At 44.9% G+C, this 27,096-nt stretch overlaps 1 protein-coding gene across 2 annotated transcripts in view; it reads left to right on the top strand.

The window, feature by feature from the left end:
• The window catches only part of arhgef12b (Rho guanine nucleotide exchange factor (GEF) 12b), a gene marked incomplete at its 5' end in the record, with an annotated part of 50,778 nt that overhangs the window by 20,464 nt on the left and 3,218 nt on the right, over window positions 1-27,096 (top strand). The window contains 36 exons of one of the 2 annotated variants that reach the window (XM_080851397.1): window positions 1,198-1,218; window positions 1,418-1,512; window positions 8,496-8,594; window positions 8,706-8,755; window positions 9,390-9,447; window positions 9,530-9,717; window positions 9,917-9,994; window positions 10,348-10,467; window positions 11,310-11,441; window positions 11,566-11,700; window positions 12,584-12,676; window positions 12,830-12,940; window positions 13,453-13,551; window positions 14,129-14,171; window positions 14,420-14,525; window positions 14,776-14,913; window positions 15,888-15,920; window positions 16,738-16,855; window positions 16,987-17,095; window positions 17,878-18,120; window positions 18,705-18,855; window positions 19,582-19,617; window positions 19,993-20,150; window positions 20,463-20,609; window positions 21,038-21,123; window positions 21,333-21,458; window positions 22,243-22,357; window positions 22,520-22,620; window positions 23,304-23,381; window positions 23,491-23,566; window positions 24,328-24,495; window positions 24,840-24,927; window positions 25,280-25,357; window positions 25,624-25,721; window positions 25,923-26,213; window positions 26,516-26,740. In XM_080851397.1, coding sequence (XP_080707523.1) covers window positions 1,198-1,218; window positions 1,418-1,512; window positions 8,496-8,594; window positions 8,706-8,755; window positions 9,390-9,447; window positions 9,530-9,717; window positions 9,917-9,994; window positions 10,348-10,467; window positions 11,310-11,441; window positions 11,566-11,700; window positions 12,584-12,676; window positions 12,830-12,940; window positions 13,453-13,551; window positions 14,129-14,171; window positions 14,420-14,525; window positions 14,776-14,913; window positions 15,888-15,920; window positions 16,738-16,855; window positions 16,987-17,095; window positions 17,878-18,120; window positions 18,705-18,855; window positions 19,582-19,617; window positions 19,993-20,150; window positions 20,463-20,609; window positions 21,038-21,123; window positions 21,333-21,458; window positions 22,243-22,357; window positions 22,520-22,620; window positions 23,304-23,381; window positions 23,491-23,566; window positions 24,328-24,495; window positions 24,840-24,927; window positions 25,280-25,357; window positions 25,624-25,721; window positions 25,923-26,213; window positions 26,516-26,740 — 4,091 coding nt within the window. Of the gene's footprint in view, window positions 1-1,197; window positions 1,219-1,417; window positions 1,513-8,495; window positions 8,595-8,705; window positions 8,756-9,389; window positions 9,448-9,529; window positions 9,718-9,916; window positions 9,995-10,347; window positions 10,468-11,309; window positions 11,442-11,565; window positions 11,701-12,583; window positions 12,677-12,829; window positions 12,941-13,452; window positions 13,552-14,128; window positions 14,172-14,419; window positions 14,526-14,775; window positions 14,914-15,887; window positions 15,921-16,737; window positions 16,856-16,986; window positions 17,096-17,877; window positions 18,121-18,704; window positions 18,856-19,581; window positions 19,618-19,992; window positions 20,151-20,462; window positions 20,610-21,037; window positions 21,124-21,332; window positions 21,459-22,242; window positions 22,358-22,519; window positions 22,621-23,303; window positions 23,382-23,490; window positions 23,567-24,327; window positions 24,496-24,839; window positions 24,928-25,279; window positions 25,358-25,623; window positions 25,722-25,922; window positions 26,214-26,515; window positions 26,741-27,096 lie in introns of those variants that run through there. The other variant, XM_080851396.1, reaches the window with a different exon arrangement.

Below are 27,096 nucleotides of genomic sequence, written 5' to 3' on the forward strand. Positions count from 1 at the left end.
GTGCAGCATGTAGGGCTCTAGAGATAGGGCCGCTTGCAGAGAATGCCTGTGCATGTAGACTGGAGATTATACGTTTGTTCAATATATGAGGAATATAGATAGCTGTAGATATAGCTGCCTGTGGTGATCAGGGTAAAGGAGAATTGCCAAATAGTAATTGACTCACTGATAGTATGACCACTGAAGCTGGTGTTACTCTACTTCAAATACCCAACAAGATAGTGAATCTCAGGCTATGTGCAAATCATCTGACTTCAACAAATAAAGTTGACATTGTAGCAGTGGCTCCTAGTTCTTATTTCATGAGCACTTGTCGATGGAGGAGCTTACAACAAGAGATTGTTGATCAGTGCGGTGAAACCCCAGTGGTTCCGGTTCAGATTCTTAACAAAACTAATTAGCTTGAATACAGAGTATTGAGAGGGCGCAAACGATGAAGAGAGAGGTCCTTGCGCTCTATAACAACTGATTCATCTCTTGTGTGGCCTATGAGTCAATAATCTTCCTTGTTAATCCTGGGCTACTGAGGAAGCTGATGGCAGAAGTTCCTTTGATTGTGTCATGAGGAGGGAAAAGTCATCTCACAGGTGGGCTCACCTCCAGGAGGATGAATACTAGTAGTGTTGACCACTGTGGATCATGAATATCCTAGTAGTGTTGACCACTGTGGATCATGAATATCCTAGTAGTGTTGACCACTGTAGATCATGAATATGCTAGTAGTGTTGACCACTGCGGATCAAGAATACTCTAGTAGTTCATACAAGAACCTATCAAAAACGACACTCAAAATTTTAGCACATACTGCCAAATGAATGGAGCCTGTCTAGATGGCAAAAAGATGCAAAGCATCAGTATGAATGTTGTAGTCTAGATATAAGATTCAAAGCTTTTTTACTGAAAAGAATACATTTGAATGTAACTTTTGACTAGGAACTGTAATTTAATTCCACATATTTTTTCTGATAACAATGACAATTCATTTTGTAATTTAATTGCATAACTCTGTAGCTAGTTACTCCCCAACCCTGTGCTTGATGATGTGCCGTTGTGCCATGTGACAAAAGAAACTGAAAATGACAAAGTTTCCCCGAGCAAGCTCTGGGAACTGAAAGGAGTTTTTGACCTGTATTTTTTGAAGTGTTGAATGATTGTCACTGTATTTGGCCTCATCCTCTCCCATTTCCTTTTTCTCAGGTTTCCCAAAAAAGCTACCAGGTGAGAAGAAGGGCCCTCCACACTTCCTGCCTTACTCATTGCTTGGTGAAGGAATTCCCCAGCGGGTTCACTCCCCAGGAAAAATGAGATCACAGCTGTGTGCCAAAGGTCACTCGGAATAATGTTAATAAAGGTGTGGTTGTGTCTGTGTGTGTGTGTGTGTGTGTGTGTGTGTGTGTGTGTGTGTGTGTGTGAGTAGGACAGGAAGCATTCTCAGCAAGGACCATCCCCCAGACAAGAAACCCAAGAGTGACAAGACAGCTGTCCCCTCCTCCAATGAGTTTGATCCCACAGGTAATGAGCCCTAACGCATTCACATATACACCGGTACATTCACATTAGTCAGGCCGACTCTAGATTACTCATGTGACTGTTTCAGCTCAAAGGCTCATATCTCTTACTTTGTGATAGTAGTGTAACGTAGCCAAGTGTGCGCTTTTTAAATTTTATTCAGTCATATCCCTCTTTTCCTCACACTTCTTCCTGAAGCATTTTATGTAACGTAAGCTAATCGTCGGGCTGGAGGAAAATACCCCTTTAGCCGCCCACAGTGACCCCTGCTTTCAAAATGACATGATGACATGTAATCTTACCACCCATAGTTTCCTGTACAGATATCAGTATTGTCATTTCATAAATACTCATCATAACAGGACCACCACAGTTGACCGTCCTCGTTGTTGCACATAGGCTAGTGAGGCAGGGTGGTGAGATTGGCAGGGCCTAATTGGGTTCTGGTTCTTGCGGCGCCGGGCTGTATACGTTATAAGTTCCCTCTTAACATTGATTGGCATGGCGTGCTATCGGAAAAAAGGATGCTAGCAGAGCTCATCACTCTGACAGACTTGCCAGTGCTTGTGCAACTGGATATGGGCAACGCTAGCGCGATGTCTGTTCTCTTTGAGCTCCCGTGCGAGGATCGGTGGATGCGTTCCGTGAATTTGACTTAAGGATGGGTGCTACGGCAGCATCTTGAGCTCCATCCCACGGGAGGGTCTTTGAACTGACATCTCAGGGGGACTGATGCGTGATCATTTTGAAGAGTAAATCTTTCTTTTACTCCCTGAAGTAGGTCTGTTGATGCCTTACCTTTATGTGCACAGGGCTGAGTCATAACCAGCATGGCTCCTTGTCAGCCTAGTCTGTTAGATCAGGAATGTGAATTCTAATCTCTCAAAGATGAAAGAATTGTTGCTCTTTCCCCTCCACTGTGTCTAGGCAGCAATCGCCGTTTGTATCTTGTAGGCTTCAGTGCTTTAAACTGGTTTGTCAGTGTACTTGCCTTTTTTCATGCGTTTCTTGTATTTAACCCTGGATTTTGTATTATGTTTTTTTTTTTTACAAATGTTTTGCATTAAAGAACCACACCCACTCATTTATGCTTGCAACTGATTAGCAGAATTTGGACAGTCACCACTCCAAAATTGCTATGTCATTCTTTCCCATGGTGAGCGATTTTGTGGTCAGAAATGCTAAGTCGGTATGATAATAGCAGCCAGACACAACCTTGGGTGTAAAAACCATCACCAGATATCACCACACAACACAGTTAAATCAGTTCCAATCCAGTTGACATAATTTAAAACTCAAACATTTTACATTTGTACTTAAGTGTACTATAATGTTTAAAAAGTCTCCATAGATGTTTCTTTTCTTTTTTTTCCTTCTGTTTTTGCTCTTGTTCATTTGTTCCCTGTGCCTGTTGGCTGCTGTGTCCGGGGTGTGTTCTGCTGGCAGAGCTGCTCCTGCAGAGCAGCAGCCTCAGCAGCAGTAGCAGTAGCAGCAGCTGCGTTGTAGCCGATGGAAAGCCAGAGTCCTGTGGTAAGCTGACGCTGGTGTTGGTGCTGCTGTGGCTTCCTCCTCTGCCTGCCCGTGTGTGTGTGTGTGTGTACGCACTCTCTCTCTCCTACCTCCTAACACGCCGCTCTATTCCTGAACCTCTTTCTCTTTAACTCTCCCTGTCCCTTTCTCTCTCCGTCTCTGTCTCTCTTGTGGCTTGGGATTAACTCTTTACCTTCACCGTGTGTTATTTCCTCTGGTTGTAGGGTGCTTGCTCAGTATAACCTGTGTGTGTGTGTGTACGCCTGTTCTTTTCCTGGACTGAGAACCTCACCTCTGTACGAGAGCCACCATTTCCTGAGGGACCATTATTGATCCATTTACCTCACTGTGTGCTGATGGCAGATAGTGCTATTAAGAACAGAGGTGCTTAGATGCACCTCACACAAGACACTGGTGAGAGAACATGTCCAGACAGACTTGCTTTACCAGAGTTGCCAACTTTTCAAGGCTGACTTGGCATGAGTGTCTGTGAGATTGACCAAGACAGGTGTATTTTTTGGCATGAGATGCATTGAAGTCAGAGGATTTTTTTTTCATGCCGGCGTGAGACAGGACATAAAAGCACTTCTCACGCCAAAAGCATGAGAATTGGCAACCCTGGCCCTACATAGGGCTGGTCTGACATTTAGAAAGCGGTGAGGACATTCAAAAACTGAAGGGACATGCCGATGTTGGTTAAGTTTTGAATTATTGTGTGAAGGAGGAAAAGGGAAGTGAACTTTTAGTGGAACTCCTCGGTAAATTACTTGTGTAGAACCATCTTAATGCTAAGTCCCACTAATGCCAACCATTAAACCCAATTTTCCTGAAATTCAAGTTCAAAGAGAATGAGAATGAAATAAAATCTGAACAATGAATTAAATGCTTTTCAAAATAATGAGGCATGAGGGCAGGGCACACTGGGCAGTTGACGGTCTGGGCCTAATAACCTATCCTATAGTAGTCAAAAACTTCTATGTTAAATTAAAAGGTATTCTGGTAGGTACGTTTGTGCTACAAGGGTGCTGTGGTTGGTCCTGTTTTACATGTGACCACACTGATGGAATCACTGAGATGCGCTGCTCAAAGCCAGCAGGCCAGTCATGTCTGCCTGCACATCATGTTTCAATGTTCAGCTGTAGTTGAGCAGTCGAGAGACGTACCAACAGGGACACTTCTGCCTGGAGTGCAACACACTGGTGTGTTTCTTCAAGTATTTACATTCTCGTCACAAAGATGATCTCTGTGTTGAATCCCACGACAGACTCCTCACCAGTCAGTCAGAGTCACTAGCATTCTGGATAAAAATCTGTATTCAAAGTCGTCCGCCTTGGAAGTCACTGTGTCTGGTGCCCTTCCGTCGTCCCTTGCACACACACACACCACAACCACAAGCACATTTGCTCTGAGATGGTGACGTGTGTGTGTCTGCCAAGCTCATCCTTTTATCCAGCTCCTGATCAAATGTAATCACACCACTCTGCCATTGGTTCCTCCCTCTGAAGCCATGTAGGTACCTTAGCTCTGCCCTCACACGGACGGCAACAAACTAATCTAAAGACAATGGCTCTTGGCAGGCGACAAATACATGTGGGTGAAATTGTGCATGTTATTACTTCCTCACGAGGGCCACAAAGATAATGCTGGTACTATCCTGACCACAGCACCAATAACATGTTGGTGATCTCCCCCGATTAGATAGGCATCAACTATTCAACACAACAGCAGATGAACTAAGTTGAACACATGGACACGCCACACAAAGTTTGGTGTCTACCACAGTGGTCTAAATAAAAGATCAGTCCCAAATCAGTCTCATAAATACCATCAAATATACTAAACTATCAATTTGGAACTCTGATTAACTTAATAACTACAACCAATAATACCATATCAATAGGTAGTAAAGGTCAAAGGTCTTTGGAATTCTGAGCATGCGAGCATGTCTGGTGCGTGCTAGAAAGAATGTGTGTACGTGTCTTTGTTCTGCTTTCGTATAATCCACATGCACGGCCATGAATACATACATGCATGTGTTAGTTCCGAAACAAGTGAGTAAAGCGGCAGCTTTGAGTTTTGAGGTTCCAAAGTTGGTTGCAGTCGGTACCGTGCTGTGTTCCGAAGGTACAGGTTGGAGGAACCTGGCCGGTCCTTTGTTCTTCTTGCAGAGTTAGCAAGTGGGCCCTGACTTGCTTCATTGCTCCCGACACATGTGAGGAAGCAGAGTTTGGCTTCTCGTCAGGGACGGACTGGCCGTCGGGCATACCGGGCGTTTGCCCGGTGGGCCGACGTGCAATATGGGCCGACAGTCCCAATTTAAAAAAAAAAAAAAAAAAAAAAATATATTTTTTTTTTTTTTTTTTTTCCATATAATGGTCTAACCGGCTGGCCCACGAAAGTAGTTCATCAGCGGCCCTATTGACACTGGGCTGGCCCAATCACATCCCCTGGGCTGACCCAACACCAACCCCTTTCGATTTGGACCTGCCTACATAATGCATTAGGACGGTAAACAATCTCAAATTTTTTATTTTTTTTTCCCATATAATGGTCTAACCGGCTGGCCCACGAAAGTAGTTCATCAGCGGCCCTATTGACACTGGGCTGGCCCAATCACATCCCCTGGGCTGACCCAACACCAACCCCTTTCGATTTGGACCTGCCTACATAATGCATTAGGACGGTAAACAAACTCAGCCTGGCCCATGGCTTGACAGGTGCACGCTAGTCTGCGGCCCATTGGCTGTCTTCTTTAGTGACTAGGGGCTCGTCCAATCATATCACCAAACACCTTCTACCTTTAGCTTGGTCGGTGCACAGAAACGCACGTTTCGTTAGAATCCTCCAGTCCAAAATGGAGAGAAAGCGAAAAGGGGGTGCAGAGAAACCGCGAGATAAGAAGAGGCTTGCTTTTCAAGCCAACGCTGCCAAATGTGCCAAAATATCAGAAATGTTTGCCACGGCAGGGCCATCATCAGCTCCCGTGGATGACAGCCAGGGAGATACGATACAACGACCTACGGTAAGCTTACTGATCATGAATTAAAACGTCTCTAAAATATGTTTGACTTAGGACCTATGTTCTATGGCCAAGTTCGTTTGCATTGTAAATACAAGACAAGTCTGGAGCAATTACACTGATTTATTTATATGTTTAGTAATTTAATACATAATATCTAGGGTGACCAGACGTCCGGATTTATGCCGGCCAGTCCGGATTTCCAATGCCCTGTCCGGCGTCCGGCGCAGCATCAAACCGGACGCATATTTGTCCTCCTTTTTGGAGTTGCACTGGGCCTAAAGAGCTGCGCTCTAGAATATTTGCCTGGATCGCAGTCTAACACATGATTGGCTTAAAGCTGTGTCTGATTAATATGTGATTGGCTTAAATTCAATTCTAACCCTATATCATTGGTTAAAAATGTAAAAAGGCTCCATGTGCTGGCTACGTCATACATATGCTGCTGGCTACATTGACAGAAACTGTTATTGACATAAGGACAGTTAACACACATAGAAGAAACGTGCCTAAACGCCAGACGTCTTTCAATCCAGAGTGGGCAAAAGAACACGACTTTATATCAAAAAGCAGTCGAGACTCCTTGCATGGCTTCTGCATTTTCTGTTGCTGTGACATTGACATAAGTAGTCAAGGTAAACGCGGTAAACTCCTCTTTCTCGTGCCAGCTGCTAATACGAGTGGACATGCTTTCACTGTATCATGCTAGCATACAATTAACGTTGTGTTGCCGTGTGCGATACCGACAATGTAAGTGTAATTCATGTATCTGCTAGCTTTACTTTCTTTATATTAATGTTTACAAGCACTAGCTGCTATAACTAGTAATTTATCGCAGACTTGTTCTAGCCTGTATACGACGCTAATACGGAGATCCATTTGTTTTGATATTGCTGGTAGCTTAGAGTTCAGACTGCCAGGCCATTTGTGGTCTTAGAGTGCCACCTTGTGGTATAGTAATGTGACAGCATTGCAATTACAGTGTTGCTGATACACTGATGTGCATAATAGTGAATTATATATTATACATTATTCATAACTGATAGGTTATTGTGTATTTTGTTCAGATATTTATATATTTACGTAAATTAGTACAGATTGCGAGTTATGTATATTTATGTTATATTCTGTATTTCTTTATTCTATAGAAACCACACAAACACTTACAAATACTTCTTTTAATGTATGATTATTCCACTGCAAACACTTAATGCACTTGATCAACCCGCTGGAGGTTAAACACAAATAAACCTGTTTCTACTACACAAAGTTGTATTGTAGAGGGGAGCACGCCAGAGTCCTATGTAATTATTCACAGCACCACGAAATTCCGTGATTCCGGAATTCCGTATTCCGAAATTCCGCATAGTGTCCTCCTTTTTGGTGTTATTTGGTGTTATGGATATGGTCACCCTAATAATAACAGTGAGTGTAACTGAAACTAGGTAACAAGGTACAAAATTCAAGTAACAACTTTAACAAAAAGTAACAACTTTCTACACAACTTTAAAGTGTATGATGTATATTGTATTGTATTGAATTTAGATTAATTAAGACCACCACCTTAACACACAAACTCTTGTTGAACTCATAAAGTAGTAGGTTCAGTGACGTGCGGTGAGACACCTGTATTCTGTAGCATCTGCGAGCCCGTGAATCAATGTTTCGTTGGAATCATGATGTAACGTTGTTGTAGCGGGAATACAGCAATGCTATTTTCTAATTGGCAGGGCATATGTATGATTCTAGACTTTGCTAAGCACTGAAGCGACTGAAACTGTGAATTTTGTCACATTCAGAGAAGTTAACAGGTAAAACGGGAGAAAAATAGGGCGTCTTTAGGCCGTCCTGCCCAAAAGTAGGGCGTCCCATTTCTTCTTAATTTTTAGAAGACTATAGGGCAGATGCCCTGCTAGCTAAAAGCCTGGTTGGTGTAGACATTCGAGAGACCAAAAAGACTGAAAAGGTGTGTTATCGAATTTAGTGGGCCGGTCTGGTTCAAAATGCCCGGGCCGATTTTTTGTCCCAGTCCGCCCCTGCTTCTCGTGCTTAGTTGTTTAAACATATTCGATTAGTGATGCTCAGTTCTTAGCTAACGAGGATCCATAGGCAGGCTCTCTCATCGCTGCCGTAAGAAAACAGTTATGTGTGTCTGGTGACATCAGGTTTCAGTTACAGGAAGTGATTGGAGGAGAGGTGTCACTGTTTGCGTGGTAGTTACAGTAAAAGTTCTGCGTAAATCACAAAATGAATGGATTCATCTGTGGAATTCGGGTTGTAGCTATACCCCCTCACTCTCTTCCTCCTCATGCTCTCATTCCACCCCCACATCACCTGTTGCCTACCACCACCCCCTCCTTTTCTTTGCACTTTCTTTCTTTCTCTCTCTCATTCTATTTCTCTCTCTCTCTCCTTTCTCGCTCTCATCCCTGCGCAGGGCTTGTTCAGCGGTGTGTCATCATTCAGAGAGACGACAATGGCTTCGGCCTGACAGTCAGCGGAGACAACCCTGTGTTTGTGCAGCTCGTCAAAGAAGGTGAGGCTGCGTTTCCTTCAATTCCCCCTCTGTCGCCGCCACAGTCTGGTCCTCACGCCCCTCCCCATCTCCTCCCTTGATCTTTTATCCTCTTCCTCTCCTGTGCTTCAGATGGAGCTGCCATGCGGGCTGGAGTTCAGACAGGAGACAGGATCATAAAAGTGAGTCTGTTTGACTGTGAATAGATGGTGTAATATGAGCAGCATCTTTCAGTTTCAGTTTCAAGGGTACAAATGGTTAAAAGTATACATTGGGACAAGGTGGTGTCAAATACACCAGCCCGCCACCTAAGGATGCAGTGTATGACAAATAAATGTTAGTAAGAACAAAAAAAGGGTAAGAGAAGCGATTGTAAGGAAGAGTGACTTGCGAACATATGACATCCTGTTTCAGCATGTTCGTATGCATTCACTAACACACTGAAGTGCATAATGGATACTACATATTGCTAACCAAGAATCGTACTGAAATATTAGCAGTTAATGTTCCTGTGTCCATCGTTGATGAGCCTGATCTGATGTCAGTCATCTCTGTCCATACCCCTTGGGATTGTGAACTTGTGGACATTTTCAGGGTGCAGCACAGGTTAGAAACTATAAGAAAAGAGGAGGTCTGCCGCTGTGGTCGTCTCGCTATATGTCACTATGTCATCTACTGGCAAGAAGCAGAATTGCAGTTTGGAACTTTAAATTACACTGTGCCTCCTGGATATTGAGTGTCATAACAATTCTGTTCCTTATATGCTTGTAACTTATAATCTAATATTTATAATCTTTTTTTTCCCTTTTTTTCTAGGTCAATGGAACATTAGTAACACACTCAAACCATGTAGAAGTTGTAAAGTTAATCAAATGTGAGTAAAATACCAAACCCTTCATTACACAGGTGAAATAAATCTCTTCAGTGGAGTTTACATTTCTCCTCTCTCTCTGCAGCGGGCTCTTATGTGGCCCTCACGGTGCTCGGCCGGCCCCCGGGGCTGCCTCAGATCCCACTGTCTGAGGGCGAGGGAGACCCGGGGTGCCTCTCCCTGTCCTCCCCGCACTCCACTGGCCCCACCACAGGAGAGCGCTCTTCCTCCTCCAGCCCCTCTGACCGCGTCACCTCCCCACTGCCTGCCTGGGTAAGAGATCAGTCTTTACAGTGCAACTCTGCTGGTTGTTAGCTGTTGTTAGCCGTTAGCTTGCTAGTTTCCTCCTATTAAGACCAGCTGAAGAAAGAAAGACCCCCCCCCCCCCACCACATGCCTGCACTGTGTTGACGGTTGAATGTTCTCCATTCAAAATGTTTCCTGGTACTGAAAATAAATACTCGGATTACAGGAGGACAACAGCACAGTGCTCAACCAGAAGGTGGATATCTTGCAGAAGATGCTGACAAAAGTTCAGCAAGACCTCCAGGCAAGTGCTGTTCCTGTAGTGGTGGTGTGAAATGACTGCAGATTTACAGGGGGACTCCCAGGAGGGGAACTTCAGAAGGGTTTCAATGCTGTATGCGATGACGGACATGAGAAAGCAGATTGTTGTTTATGTTTGTTAGTCTCTATGGCGATGTATTACAAGTATCAACACTTGTCCACACACACACACACACACACACACACACACACTGGTGTTGGCCACTTCTGCTTTTTGGAGGATGCTACATCCACACACACACAGACGTCTCACAGTTGGGTATCCATGGGTATTACAGCACTGGCATCTTTGCAGCTCAGTCACCTGTGCGTCTCTTGGCCCCTCATCTGATTCAGGCCATGAATGAGGAGTACCGCAGGAACCCCAACCCCAAACTACTGAAGGAGATCCAGGAAGCCAAGAAGCACATTCCACAGCTACAGGGACAGCTAAGCAAGGCTACAGGAGCTGGACAGGTGCTCACACACACTTTTCTCTTTGTCACACACACACACACACACACACACACACACACACACACACACACACACCATACTCTCATTAAACAGTGGTGGTCAGTGTGCACAGATGTTAAAGTTTGATGTAGAAATGTCAAAACCACTTCTTAACCCAGTGGTATGTACAGCTGTGTAGTGCTCTTGTATGTTAGAATTAGATTGACAATGTTGTATATTTTGATGTACCAACTTGAATCACATTAAGTGTAAAACAGGTCTGAGGACTAAAGTGTTGACATGGGACGCAGCATTAGATATTAATGTTGAATAATTAAGTCTTTCTACCGTATGTAACTGCATTATGTTTGATTAAACTAGAGTTTTACAGTTTTTGACCATTGGTTTGGCACACGTCTGTCAGAGTTCACTTTAACAGAATATGCCATGTGTGTGATCTTAACTGTGGAGAGCTTCTTATTTCTGGTTGTTGTTCTCTATGAGGTGATTTCAGACACATATTATTGATAATGTTAGAAATCATGGTATATCAATGATTGGGCAAATCCAAGAGTAACCTAAACATGCAACCAAATTTGTGATGCTCAACAACAGACTAAAATAAGTCACTGTATTGGTCTTATATGACATTTTGCTCTGTAAAGAGGTATCATGCCTGCTTTTAATGGTAAAAAAGAGAAGATGCTATTGAAAAAAAAATTAAAAAAAATACGCTTTTTTTTTGTATGGTTCCTGTTTGTGGTTTTAGATCGTTGAGACCACAGTTGCAAATGTTCTCTCACACTAAGGTCAAAAATAGTGGTGTCTGTGTGTTTGTTTAAGTCTTATGCCTGTTCTCTCAGGATGGTGCCGTATCATCTCAGCTGCAGGAGGCTGAGCAGGAGGACGTGGGCGGTGGGGAGAGTGATCAGCCCCTGTCCTGGCCCAATGACTCAGCCACAGATGGGTCCTGGCCCAACAGCACAGCGCCTCCTGTAAGGGCATCTCGCACCGCACCGCTCATCTCAATTGAACACACTTGTCCCTCCAACACTGACCTGCAGAGTAGCTCTACGCTTTCTGTCCATAACGCCGTGTGTGCATCGTTTTATTCTGCAGGCCTCTCCGTGCCCAAACGCTGCCCTCCCAGATAGTCCGTGCCAAAGAGGGACCCCCTGCCACAGTCCAAAGACCACTCCACGAGGCAGCCTGAACTCATGCCCCTCGCCAGACACCGAGGACCTGCCAGAGCTGGTGAGTTTGACCAACATGAAGTTTCATGAGATTCGACTTAAAATAAGCCTGTTTGTATGGTTTATGTTGCTTTTGAAGTTGTCTGATTGCCTGTAGTTTTCAGTCTCAGAGCTGCTTGTATGGTTTTGTTGTTTAATCTTATTGATTGGGAGTTCGGAGTGATTTAAGGCGTTGAGGGAAAGGCTCTGCAAGTGAATTAAAGGAACGACTTTTCTTCATTTAATTTTAATTACATTTTCTTCATTTAAGTTGTTTTAAAAATTACATGTCAAAATATATTGTAACTGGTTTGAGTTCCGGAACATTATTTGATCTACCTTGTTTGCAGATGGTGCATTAATAGATTCATTTTTGCAACTCACCGTCAGCATCATGTTTATTTACTTGGCTTGCTAGCAAATGGCAGCTAAGTTATACTGTCAGAATTGCTAGCACAAATAAGTCAAAAATGTGTAAAATGACAGGTGATTCATGGCATCTTTTTTTCTCTAACCGGGATGATCTTGTAAATAACAATTATTTTGCAGTCAGAAAGAGAGAGAGTGACATGGCAAGCCTGAGAGCGAGGGCATTTCCCTCCATGAGAAAGAATGAGATCCCCCAACATGGTTAAGGTAGATACGTTAGATGCTAGAGCAGCAGAAGGGGGGAATTGCTAGTTGCTAATGAGATGCTAGCGGAAAACCTGTTGACATTTCTCTAACCGGGATGATTTTGTGAATAACAATGCTTTTGCAGTCAGAAAGAGAGAGAGTGACGGGGCAAGTGTGAGAGCGAGGGCATTTCCCTCCGTGAACGAGCTCAGCTCACTACTGATGTGCAGCTCACTACTGGCTCGGAGTGAGTTTTGCTGTGCGTAATACAGGTTGTCTTTTACTCCCAGGACTCCCAGTCCAGTGTGGGCAGCCCCATGTCACGCTTACCCCCTCAGATCATTGGTGCTGAGGATGACTACTTCGACACCGAGCAGGACCAGGTGAGTTCTGGGTCAGGCTCGGTCTGTCTATCCAACTTCTACCCATCATTCCCCTGTATACACTGGCCAGATCTGTAGGTCAAATCTCATAGCATTTTCCTCTCTCTCTCTCTCTCTTCCTCTCTCCTTCTCTCTCTCTGTTGGGTTTGGTAGATGAATGGTCAGTGCAGCTGTTTTCAGAGTATGGAGCTCCTGAAGTCTCGGCCTGCTCACCTGGCAGCCTTTCTCCATCACGTGGTCTCGCAATTCGACCCTGCGCCCCTGGTGAGTTGGACCGGACGAAAACACTGACTCAGCTACAAATCCTGATTCCTGTCACAAGCACCTTATAATAGTCACATTGATAAAAACAAATTGATTCCCAAATATGAAAAAAGCTTACTAATTCAGAAATATTTGACGAGTAGGCCTTTTTATAGTTCCCAGAGGTGAACTTATCTTAATTACTTCTGATCTCTGGATTGGAACTGTAAGTGCCTTAAGGGCTTTCATTATATGAGAAGCCTTAAACTCTGCTGATATTTGAACAGTCTATTTACTGACTCTATTCACAGACTGTAGAAGCTTTAAGAGTTCCTTTCTAGAAACCAGGGTCTTACGCAAAGCCTTTGATGGTTCCTAACACAAATCTTAACGGTTCCCCCAGTGGAAGACACCAGAACTCTCTAGGAAATAGACTTTTTTTCTTCTCCTGTTTGAACTATGCCGTTAACGCTGCAAACACACTCTGTTTGAATCCTCTGGGGTCATGGTGTCATCACTGCTGTCCTGTTTAGCTGTGCTACCTCTATGCTGACCTGTACAAGCAGACCAACCCCAAAGAGACGCGGCGGATTTTCATGGACCTGCACACATTCTTCATGGACAGAACGGCGGTGAGTTCCACCTCACTGTAGTAGTGTTGTAGCCTGGCCATTACCAGCCTGTGACTCCATTTCATTCCGTCTTTCAGTCTGGGCCAACCCAATGCATTTTGGTTTCCGAGATGGGCGGGTGCTTATCTTGAGGTTTAAAATCATTGGAGTTCCCTTAACCAATCAGCAACGTTTAGTAAGCATTCGGTAGATTAAACTCTTCCCAAAGCCAGTTGGGAGAAGAGCTACGACGTCCTTTCCAATCTTAAAACTTACAAGAAAATACTCTTGTTCTCCTTTTAATTTTCTGATGTTCTCGAGAGTTGAGACAACTTTTCCGATAGCTTTTCGTGTCTTTTCCTCCAAGGCGAGTTTTGCGTCACAGCTCTGAACTGTTCGCTGATTGGTCCTACAAAATTTTGAGTCCTGGAGACGATTGTCAATGGGGTTAGGCCAGACTGAGAATGAGCTTGAAATCAATTCAGGCGGAAATACGTAGGCTGGTGTCACCAGACTAGTAGTGTTGAGGATGCTTTGCCAGTCACATGCATAGGTGCGATTTAATGGTTTTGTTTCTCTCGTCTGTTTGAATACACAGAACCTAAAGGTAGCAGTGCCTGAGTCCCTCTCAGCTGAACTTGGTAGGTGTTTAGAACGTTGCCCCTTTGGTACAAATACAAGTTGTAGTTGCACTGAATGATCCATCTGAGATTATTTCGAATTAATTGTTGTAGTTAATTGGTGCACTGTATGATCCAAGTGAAATGATTTTCTTTGTGTAAATGTGTTAATGAATTGACAGTGCACAGCCCTTACTAATAAGAGGAGCGCTCATAATAATTACTATAGATGGCACAGCTTGTAAAGGTGTGTGTGTGTGTGTGTTCAGAACGGAAGAGACCAGAACTGATTCCAGAGGACACGCACAGACAGTACGTGCAGCAGCTTCAGGAAGCACTCCTGACGGACGTTCAGAAGAACCTGGAGGACTTCAGGTAAAACACACGCACAGACTCCCTAAAGAATAGCATGCACATGTATGGTATTAGTCTATAGTGTGCTACAGGCAGAATGAACACAGTGAGGCCTGCTTGCTCACAGTGAGGCCTGGCATGCTTGATTGAGCAGACCTTCAGTGGATGTGTGTGTGTGTGTTAATGTGTGTGTGTGTGTGTGTGTGTGTGTGTGTGTGTGTGTGTGTGTGTGTTTGTGTGTTTGTGTGTGTTGACTGTTTTCGACCCGCAGGCAGAAGCGCAGTATGGGACTGACTCTGGCCGAGGCTGAGCTCACGCGGCTGGACACGGAGACGGTGAGGAACCGCGTGGGACTGGAGAGGGAGCGCTCCTGTGCTGAACACATCATCTCCAAGATCGAGGAAGTGCTGTGAGTAACCCCCATCGCCAGCCCCGCAGCCCCAGGCGCGCACACTCAGAACCACACAGCCCCCCCCACCCCCCACCCCACTCCCGCACTCGTCCTTTGTCTTCCCTTCCCCTCTCTGGCTCCTCCTGTTATTTATATATTTGTTTGAGGTGGTAGTAAGTGCTGTGGTAGAGCGTGATACTCGCATCACCAAGGTCACAGTTGTGCTTTGATACCTGGGGAGCTCTCACAAATGCATATCTGTACAACACTGTAAATATCCTTTTATTATAGAGTGTTCTAAATGAGCTACAACTCATTGTCATGTCATCTTATGGGGAACTGCTCTTCCTGTTGGGGATAGAACTGATATCAGCTCATCTGCGCTCAAAAGTCTATGTGTGTGGGTTTTTCTTATTTTTCTGGTATGGGTCTCGTCCAAAGACATGCAAAAAAGTCTCTCTCTCACTCACACACCTATACCCCCTCACCCAATCGCACACTTTCTCTCTCTCTCACTCGCTCTGTCACACAAACACACTTGCGTGCACACACACACACACACGCGCATACACACACACACACACACACACACACACACACACACTCTCAGGATTTTTGTAGGGCATTTTCAGGTCACTGGCGACTTGTGTGCTGAATGTTTACAGGCCCAAACATGACAAACTGGACTGATTAAACGGGGATTAAGATGGTTTGATATTCTTGTGACACTCGTTCCCCTTAAACCCAGATAACATCACCGGTTCAGCGAACACGGAACTCTTCTTGGTATTTCAGCTGTTTTCTGTGCCACATGTAGATCTGAGCCTGTCAGTACTGCCCTCCTACGCTATTTAAAAAAAGATTTGGGGTTTTGATATTAAGGTTTTATATCAAGAATACCCATCGCTTGACTATTTCAAGGACAAAGACTGGTTTAGTGCCGCATAACTAAAATACCTCTGACTTGTTGGTGTGTGTGTTTTGTGTTTCAGTTTGACGTCCCAGCCCACCGAGGAGGAGAAGTGGTGAGGGACTTGTTTCACCTCTACGCATGACCTTCGAAACCATTTCAATATCATTTCTACTCTGATAAACCCAAACGTTTACACATAAGTATAGTGTTGATTTGATAATTACTGATCCAGTTTTGGGAAAATAGGTCGCCGTAGGTGTGCAGTAATTATTGTGCTTCCTTGAAGCAGTGAAACGGACAGTGAAGCAGTCATCTATAATAACATTAGGCTATCTTTAGAAACAGACTTGTTTTTAGTTTCACTGTTCATAATCTAGTCATTGTACCATAAGCATGACATATGCCCTGCCTCACCCACAGAAGTTAATCTGGTAGAGTTGCACAGTAGGCACAGATGGTAGATCATAAGGCCTGAAAAAAGCTTAGGCAGAAGGTTACACGTCTTGCGTTTAAACCCATATACATATACAACAGGAATAGGTTTAGTGGTTAGGTTGGACATTTTATGAATGTTTGTCTTTTGTGTAGCTTTTTTCATATTGGATTGGATTGATTAGGCTGCATAGGTGCATTTCCCTCCTTCTGCTGGTTGTCTTTCATAGTACATAAATCTCTGTAATGATCTAAAGGGTGTAGTGAAGTAAAGGACCAAACAGTCTGATGTAATATTTATTACCATGAATGCTGCTATCTACCTGTTGTAGAGTTGGTTTTGGAGCCCTTGCTTCTTATTAAATCACTACAAAACTACAGCTGTGTACCTTTTAATGTATTCCACAGGATTATGTTTAGTTGTGTTTTAAGTGTCCATCTGTTACACCTGCTGATCATAATGGAGTGGGTGATCACTGTCGTGTTTTGACCCCCAGCAGCACGATGCAGTTTGTGATCCTCACCTACATGAAGCATCTGGGGGTGAAGGTGAAGGAGCCGCGCGGCCTAGACCCCAAACCCAAACGCATTAACTTCAACCTGCCCAAGATCAAAGTAGGTCGCTCTCAGTGCTGTTAAAATGGACCTCTCGCTTTACTGCATTAAGAACGCGACATCTTGTGTCAGAACTGACTGTCTTGTCGTTGTCATTGTGTCGTAACTGTCCCTGTTTTGCTCGTTTCGAGGTGAAGGGCATGAAGCCGGAAAAAGGAGAAGAAGAAAAAGTGAAGAAAGCCAGATTCCCCCCCTTTCTGGGTCCTCCCAGGCGGCCCAGTCGCATTGATCCACCATCAAGTAAGCTCTCGGTCTAAACCTTTAACTGATTAACTGGCATGTCAAGCTACTAAATGGCTCTTGGAATTTCGAAACCTCTGACGTTGACCTTTTGAGTAGAGGGTGAAGGTGCTTGGGAATTGGCAGGGTTTTGAGTTGTCTAGAGAGGAAGTGGCCGTCTGGAATACTGTACAGTGTCACTTCCTGTTCTTTCAGCATGGTTTCAGAAAGGTGCGTCACTCAAAATTCAGCTCCTGTCATTTAATCGCCAGTGAAATGTTTATCTTCCTATGTGCGGTTAACATGCCCAACTGTTTGCCATGTATTGTTTTTTTTTATTATTATTTTATTTTTTTTATGATTTATTTTTGTGCTTTTTGCCTTTAATCAGATACGATAGTGAAGGTTTTTGACAGGAAATGGGCTGGAGAGAAGAGGTGGGGAATCTGATCGGGAAATGGCCGCGGGTCGGATTCGAACCCGGTCCCCCGTGGGCATTCAAGCCCTTACATGGTCGGGGCTGCTGCTTGCGCACAGCTCCTCCATATTGGGTTTTCTCTCTGCATATACATGGCAGCCCAGTCAAGTGTATCCTAACATGTTGAGCGTGTCAGGCAGGGGCCTCCCCTCAACTCCTCCCCTGGCTTCCTTTCAAATCCAGATTGCCATGCAGAGGGTAGAGCTCTTAGCTTCCTACTTGAGCCAATGACCACAGACCTGCCTTACTTCTTTTGATTTTCCTCACTGTGTGTGTGTGTGTGTGTGTGTGTGTGTGTGTGTGTGTGTGTGTGTTAACTCGTCAGTCGGCAAGGCCATGGAGATGAGTAAGCAGCGTCCGCAGAAGCAGCTCTCGCAGCCGGCCCTCAGCGTCGCTGAGCACTCCGACTCGTCGCCAGGGGCCGGGTCGGGGCTGGGAGGACGGCTCCGTAGCAGCCAGTCCAGCGACAGCTCGGACACCACGCACGTTGGCACAGCCACCACGTCCTCACCGCACAGCGCCCCTGCAACACAGAGCTCGGATGGCTCCGGCCGTGACACTGATTCTGGTAAGCAGCAGACCCCCATTCAACCTCCACTCTCTCTCTGTCCCTTTCTCTCCCTCTCTCTCTGTATCCCTTTCCCTCTCTCTCTCTCTCTCTCACTATCCCTGTTTCCTCCTATTCAGTTTGCCCCTAAGATGTTGTTGTCCCCTGGTTTTGTCCTGAGCCTGACTGCCCCTCCCCCCCCCCCCCCCCCCCCCCCCCCCTCCTCTCCCTCAGACCTGACCACATGCCCTTTGTGACGTGCTGCTGCTGCTGTGTTGTTATTCAGACTGTTATGGGATCTGTTTGCCTTCAAGAAAAATAATTGGCCTGTTTTTCCTTACAATGATTCAGCATAAGTGCCTTAGAAGAAGGAGTTCAGTACTGGCATCTATGTATTTGTGTTATTGTAAGCCCTGTTTAATCCCTGCACCCATCCCTTACCTAAAGGACTGAGAACAGAGGTTGTGCAGCTTATTGCACGTGCAGTGAGCCTCTGTCACACAAGGTGTCCATTCTAACCACCTGTGCTCTCTGGCTTTTCTGTCATAACACAGCATTTTGTCTCTCCTTTGTCCTTAATGAGACTGTCTGTGTGATTTGTCCAGGATCCACCCCGTCCTCAGCCCTGCCCAGACTAGGGGACGGCGTGCACCAGGGTGACCCCCTGGACGGATCAGCGCAGGGCTCAGGCACCCACTTCGACTTCAGCCTCTCCACTCTGGAGCATCTGCAAGAGGAGGAGCCTGAGGGTGACAGGTACAGTACATGCATGCTCTCCAGAGCCCTAGAAGACGACCACAGAAGATGCTAGACACAGTCATGTTCCTGTCTTAAGACTATCTGCTCAACAAGTTCTGCGTTGCATGAGCCACTTGTCTGTGTTGTCTGTTGGACTTAAGCACCAGAGATGTTTATCCTCCTTTATGCTAGAATGCCGTTATAATAGAGCTCAGGATGGATCCTTAAGGTGTGGTTGTGGAGCGAGAGCTGCAGCGTTTTAGCTGGCAAAACAACTTTGCTGACACTGAACACCAGCGCTTGTTGAAACGTAAAATACCAGATTCTCCTTAGCTCCGACGACACTAGAGTTTCCACACAGTTAGCCCTAAGATTGGGAAATCTCTGCTATTATTGTTTTGAGAGCTTTGGGCTAAACATGTTCCCTGTGTCACTGTGGTTAGAACACACACACACACACACACACACACACACACACACACACACACACACACACACAGACACACACACACACACACACACACACACAAACACTTTATCCGGAGTCCCTGCTCTGTTTTCCACTCGTATACTCTCTGAATGGCCTCATTTGGAGAGGGACGGTTCTCCGCGGATCAGTAGGTAAGGGCGCTGGAGCTCTCTGTTGGCTGACTGCATGACCACCACTCTGCTGAAGCCCTCAGTCAGGATGGCTCATTATACCGATCAGGCAGGAGACTCTAACCAAACTGTGATCCCACACAGGACCCAGGAAGGAGGCACGCCGAAGCCAGCCAGGAGGTAAGGCTCTCCCTCGAGTCTCGGCCATTTTCAACCTCACGCTGTGGTTTTACCATAACTCATGACCCTTTCAGCCTTAAGACGCAGTTTGACAACATGAATAAATATTTTGTGAGCTGCAATAACTTACATAGTAGACTGTTGCATTTGCATTGCCCTCTTCATTTCAGTAAATAGAGTAAGTGTCTCAGCTTTCAGAACCACATACTCTATTGTGTTGGTCTATTTAAGTCTGATTATTTCTGTGTTTGCTAGATTTGAACTTGGATGAGTGGATAAGTAGATAGTGTATTTAATATAATATGTGTTATATTGTGTGAGCGTTGCTTGTAGCTGGGTGTCTATGCCTGCAAGCTAATGCTGTGTGGTCCTCAGGATGGAGCCGCTGGGCCTCAGTGATGTGCAGAGCGAGGACGACCAGGGCACCGAGGTGGAGCTGGATCAGGACCCCTCCAACTGGCAGATGTCAGTCCCCCGAGAGATCCTACAAGGACTCCCATCTCAGGAAATCAAACGTCAAGAAGTCATTTATGGTGTGTGTGTGTGTGTGTGTGTGTGTGTGTTTGTGTGTGTGTGTGTGTGTGTGTGTGTGTCTGTGTGTATCGGTGAGTGTGTCCCTTTACTCACCAAGATGCACTGAGATAGAAATCAAAGTGATGTTTGGGATCTAAATATAAATGTCCTATTCATTCAGATAACTTCCCTTGTCTATGCATCTATTATTTATTAGCGTTAGTTAAACCAGTGACCTACGAATACTGTTTGGACTGTACATAGTGACCCCAAAGAACCAGAGCATCTTCTTCTGTGATCTCACGTGATTTGCTGTGTCTGACTGACTGCAGAGCTGTTCTATACGGAGCGGACTCACCTGCGGATGCTGCGCGTCTTGGATAACGTGTTCTACCAGAAGCTGAACAGAGACAGCATCCTTCCTCCGGGCGACATCAAGCACATCTTCACAAACCTAGAGGAGATTGTCCAACTCCACGGTACAGAATCTCTCCTCTGCCCTGTAGAATTTTATTTTCCCATTTCATTTCCTGTAAAGATGACCAAGGTTTATGTAATGTCTTCTGGAAATAGGATGGAATTAACATGATGGTATGATAAGCAGCTACAGCTATAAAGGATGGTGCACATGATGCTGCCATAATTTAAGTTTTAGTTCTTCGGTTTGTAGCACAGGAAAAAAATCATCATCAAAAAGGGATATATGCATATATAAAACTAAAGCTTTATGCTTTAGTAAAAATATATTTGTTGTGCCTTGAAATCAGTTGGAGACCACACACACACACAGAGAACCAGTGAGACGGCTCTATAGTGCAATCTGTTACACAGTACTAGCAAGACCACAAGTGAGGCTGCACTACATCCAACATCAGTGTCTGAAAAGCTATTTTTCCGTCTCCCCCAGCCTCCATTGAAGGACACATGATGGCTATCCGGAAAAAGAATGAAGGTTCAGTCATCGGACTGATAGGAGATGATCTGCTGACCTGGGTAAGAGGGACTATGCAGATAAGACAACAAACATGACCAGTCATAGGCGGCTTTCTTGTGTCTAGTGAACCATTAAGGCATAACATACCTCAGAGAAATGAGAGGTGTATTATGTATATTTAACTACTTGTTGGAGCAGATTTCACTAAATATGTATTAACCATTTATGTGCTTGTGGTCATGTTGCTGGGTGGTCTGTTCACATACAGTTCAGTGGAACAGAGGAGCAGAAGATTAAACAGGCGGTCGGGACCTTTTGCAGTAACCAGCCCTTCGCACTGGAGCTCATCAAGAGCAGGCAGAAGAAAGATCAGCGCTTTATTTCCTTCATGCAGGTGAGTGGGGCATTTATAAACAAGGAGGACAGCAAAGTGTAGAAACTGGGTTGCTAGAGTATGGTGTGATGGAGGTGACCTGGGTTGCTGGAGTATGGTGTGATGGAGGTGACCTGGGTTGCTGGAGTATGGTGTGATGCAGGTGACCTGGGTTACTGGAGTATGCTGTGAGGCGGGTGACCTGGGTTGCTGGAGTATGCTGTGATGCCAGTGACCTGGGTTGCTGGAGTATGCTGTGATGCCAGTGACCTGGGTTGCTGGAGTATGGTGTGATGGAGGTGACCTGGGTTACTGGAGTATGGTGCGATGCAGGTGACCTGGGTTACTGGAGTATGGTGTGATGCAGGTGACCTGGGTTACTGGAGTATGGTGTGATGCAGGTGACCTGGGTTGCTGGAGTATGCTGTGAGGCGGGTGACCTGGGTTGCTGGAGTATGGTGTGATGGAGGTGACCTGGGTTGCTGGAGTATGGTGTGATGGAGGTGACCTGGGTTGCTGGAGTATGGTGTGATGGAGGTGACCTGGGTTGCTGGAGTATGCTGTGAGGCGGGTGACCTGGGTTGCTGGAGTATGGTGTGATGGAGGTGACCTGGGTTGCTGGAGTATGGTGTGATGGAGGTGACCTGGGTTGCTGGAGTATGGTGTGATGGAGGTGACCTGGGTTGCTGGAGTATGGTGTGATGCGATGCAGGTGACCTGGGTTGCTGGAGTATGGTGTGATGCGATGCAGGTGACCTGGGTTGCTGGAGTATGGTGTGATGCAGGTGTCGGTTTGCTTCCACAGGAGGCTGAGAGTAATCAGCTGTGCCGCCGGCTCCAGCTCAAAGACATCATTCCCATGGAGATGCAGCGACTCACCAAGTACCCCCTGCTGCTGGAGAACATCGCCAAAAACACAGGTACCGCTACCACACGGCTTCCAACACACCCCACTGTCAGGATCCCCATCCCCAGTTATATTTGTATCAGTTCATATTTGCACGTCAGTGTAACGCATGAAAGTGACGTATTTATCCTAAGCTGGTTGTTGCTTACGTTGGTGCTGCCTGTGTGGTAAACAGATGATCTGGAAGAGAGGGACAAAGTGAAGAGAGCTGGAGAATGCTGCAGGAACATCCTGAACCACGTCAACCAGGCTGTGAAGGAGGCTGAGAATAAACAGGTAACCCAGTGAGCACCGACAGCCCCCTCTGCCCTGCAGACCTGCACACAGCTATGTAGCATTTACCTGCATATTTACTCCATCACCACAGGGCTCATCCCTGTTCACTTAACAGGTGCAAGGTTGTTTTTTTAATTAATTTTTTTACTTTTTGGTTAATTCTTCTTCTCATTCAGGTGAATCTATTTGTAAACACCTGTAATAGTCTAGGTGTGTAGGCTTTGCAATTGATTTAAATGTAATACTTTTGCAATTAATTAAACTGAATACATCTTTAAAAAATTAAAATTCTAAAATCCTGTTTTGGCTTTCTCATGTTGGGGCATTGAGTGTAGATTGATAAGGGACAAATTATTTGAAATGATTTTGGCTTAAGGCTGCGAAATGTGAAAAAGTGTAGGGCTCCAACCCTAGATTGGAATACTTTCTGAATGCACAGTTTCCCTGCATATGATCAGTGAAATCTCACTGTAACTGCATGGAATCAGTGAAATCTCACTGTAACTGCATGGAATCAGTGAAATCTCACTGTAACTGCATGGAATCAGTGAAATCTCACTGTAACTGCATGGAATCAGTGAAATCTTACTGTAACTGCATGGGATCAGTGAAATCTCACTGTAACTGCATGGGATCAGTGAAATCTAACTGTAACTGCATTGCTGTTGCCTTTGTCATCCCAGAGGCTGGAGGACTACCAGAGACGGCTGGATTTGTCTTCACTGAAGCAGAGCGAGAACCCCATGATCTCAGAGTTCAAGGTGAGGAAATAAAGATGACGCAAGACAACACCATGCTATTTCTAGAGTGCCATTTCATTGTGCGCTTGGTTAACATCTGCTGTGCTTTGACGGTTGTTTTTTGGGGCAGAATTTGGACTTGACCAAGAGGATATTGGTGCATGAAGGACCACTTTCATGGAAAGTCAACAAAGACAAGACAATAGGTATGGCCCAAACAACCGGCAGTGGTGAATAACAAAATTGCTTTCATTGATTGTTCTGCCATGCCATTAGACCGGGTGTCACTTGAATGGAGAATTTCCTTCCGCATGTTTCAAATTCCTTGCTTTTGTGTCCTAGCTGAATAATCGTAGGTACCTGATGACTTGTTGTGTGATAGCCATGTAAATAGCCATAGTGAAGTGTGTGTAGTATTTCAGTATGTCAGTCCTTTATTTACATAAGCCGTAGGAACAGAAGAAGAGTAAGTTATTTATTTTTCATCACATATTTGTTGGATAAATATAAATATATATATAAAAAAAAAACAGGAACCGACAGAAATATGTATGGTATCTGTACTAAAACAGTGTGATACAATCTACCCAAAACAAAACACGAGGCAGTGAGCACTAAGGTGGGCCACTGTAACTATGGCTGGGGGCAACTGTAACTATGGCTGGGGGCCACTGTAACTATGGCTGGGGGCAACTGTACCTATTCCTGGGGAACACTGTACCTATGGCTGGGGGCCACTGTTCCTATGACTGGGGGCTACTGTAACTATAGCCGAGGGCTACTGTAAAAATATCCGAGGGCCACTGTAACTATATCCGAGCCAAGGGCCACTGTAACTATATCCGAGCCAAGGGCCACTGTAACTATATCCGAGCCAAGGGCCACTGTAACTATATCCGAGCCGAGGGCCACTGTAACTATAGCTGAGTGTTGAGGCCTCTCTGCATGCTGACCCGTCCTCCTTCAGAGTTGTACACACTGCTGCTGGAGGACATCCTGGTGCTGCTGCAGAGGCAAGACGAGCGCCTCATCCTCAAGTGCCACAGCAAGAACCTGGCCGGCACAGCAGACACCAAACATATCTTCAGCCCCATCATCAAGCTCAACACCGTTATGGTGCGCTCTGTCGCCACAGGTGAGAACAGTTAACTGGCCGATGTCAACAATCACAATGCTTTATTGTCTAATGTCTATTACATTAAATAAATAACTTAAAATATTGATTAGAAGCTTGGCTGGAGTATTTGCATAAAACATATCTATATATATTATTTTGACTTTGTTCATTGCAAAGTAGGACTCTTCCACACAGTACATAAGAATACATAATAATGAACAGTAAGGTACAGTGAAACATGAAAATGATAAAGTAAAATGGTGGCTCGAAAAGTGGATCACTTCTTTTTGTTGTTGTTGTTTATTAAAGTTCTATATTTGAGCTTGAGTCATGTAATAATATTTTTTTTTTTCACTTGACAGACAACAAGTCCTTCTTTGTGCTGTCCATGTCAGACAGCGGTGCTCAGATCTATGAGTTGATGGCACAGGCTGTTTCAGAGCAGAGAACGTGAGTGTCAGTGGTGCCCGGAGAATATTGAGTGTTTACCCTGCTGTGAACTACCACTTTTTTTTTTGACTTTGTTTTTATTGGAAGTAAGACACACAAAAACATTGTACATACAGTAACAGGAATATGGTAAAAATATACATGGGGAAATAAGTTAACAGAAAGGAACTAATAATAGAAAAAAAGAGAGAAAGGAAAAAAAGAAAATACAAGGGTGAACCTGGCCTTTAACAGGAGGAGACTTTAAAGGAGCCATATTTTTAATTCTCTTCAGCCATACAGCCTCAGAGACTGGTGCATGATCCTTCACCCTGTGACACTCATCCTGTGGTGAACTGTGCTCTTTCTCCAGGTGGCAGCGTCTCATCACCCAGAGGGCAGACTCCATGAAGAAGAAACAGCACAACATCATACCTCTACCCCAGCCGGAGTGAGTGCTTTCACTAGCAGCCTTCTGCGGTGTTCCTCTCTAACTACAGCCAGAGTTCTCCTCTAACACAGAAGGGCTCCACCATGATAATGCACTAATGTGGAGCAGGCATATAGTCAGTTTTATGTGTAGACTTCTTTGCAGGAACAGGTTTATGTTATCTATAGTGATATATGTATATTGATTACATGCAGAACATATATATATATATATAACATACCAGGAGTGTAAAAGCTTTGACATATGATTTGTGATTGGCTCAGTAGCGGTGAGCGAGAGACTGTGGAGATGATTAACTCCGCTGGTGTTCAGAAACTCAACAAAGATTCGGACCGCATCTCTACCGGAAGCATCCAGTCCCCTGGTAAATACCTCACTCTCCTGGACTTTACCTCTCTTGTTTCTTTTTGTTTTTCATTTGCTTCTTATGAGGATGGCTTTAGTCTGCGCTATGCTGACAAAGTTGTAATGGGTGGAGATGACGGGTCCTCTATGTCTGCCTGTCAGTCTTTGGCATTGTTAAGATTCTTAATGTTTAATGCCTGTCCAATGTTACTCCTCACAGACAAAGACTTAGCTTCCTCCCAAGGGGTTCTTCACACCCCTCCTTCTGGGTCCAACCCGTTTGAGAGCAGCAAATCAGAGGATGAGGAGGAGGAGGAGGAGGAGGAGTCACTACCAGTGCGGGAAGAAGAAGAACAAGAAGAAGAAGAAGAAGAACAAGAACTAGAAACGGACTTAGCTGACAAAGATGCCTTCATCCAGCCTGGGGCGTGTCCGGCTGTTGTCATGGACGATGAGGAGTCTGATGCCTTCGGCTTTTCCTCCTCCAGAGCTGATGAAGCCATAAGAACATGTGAGTATGCCCCCTGCTGGTCGAGTTGGATATCACAACAAGCCCAACAAGTCAAGTTAATGATTTATTTAAGAGAAATAATAAATAATGGATGTCTTAAAGCAAGTTGATGTTAATTGATTTCTTTTCCTTTTGTCCTCAAAAGGTTTAATTTTGTATATAATGTAATTTTACCAAAGTTTCTATCATATTTTAATAGAACAACCTGTCATACTCTGAAGTTGTGGACTCTAGCTTAAGTAAATAGATTGCTATTGACACTAGTTGGCGGACCCCCTGTGCCCTGTTCTGTGCCCCTGCAGTGACAGCACTGCGGCAGCTTCTCATCACCCACATGATGACTCCGGAGGAGGGCGAGCGTGCCGAGGGGGGAGAGCGTGCAGACATGGCGGCGCCGGTGCGGGGGTCCGAGGACACTGGGGGCCAAGGGCCTCCTGCGGTGAACAACGTTGAGAAGACGGGGCACGCACAGGCCCTCCCTGAGCTGCCATCTACCGACACGGCCCTCTGCGAGACACCCGAATGCAGTGAGTCTTATCAGAATTCCTGAATTTCTGTATACATGTATTTTGTTTGAATAATGCTTTTAAGAGAAGTGACCGAATGAGAAGGTTACTAAGATCATCAGGGTGGGTCGATCCGAACTGAACTTGTTGAGCCTGATCCTACCAATTGAGCTTCAGGGACTAAAGCAGGCATTTTGTTTTCCAGCTCTTTCAGTGAAGTGAGTTACATCCAGAATTGTATTCAGGCATGTAATTGCATGTTACCAGTCAATGAAGTGGAAAACGTCACAAAGGCTGACATTAGTGGGGCATGAATAAACAAAACAAAAACAATCTACTAACTCCTATATAACCCAAAAGCCTGTGTGTGCAGTGCT

Source organism: Sprattus sprattus (genome assembly GCF_963457725.1).
Source record: "Sprattus sprattus genome assembly, chromosome: 1".
Classification (NCBI taxonomy): Eukaryota; Metazoa; Chordata; class Actinopteri; order Clupeiformes; family Clupeidae; genus Sprattus; species Sprattus sprattus.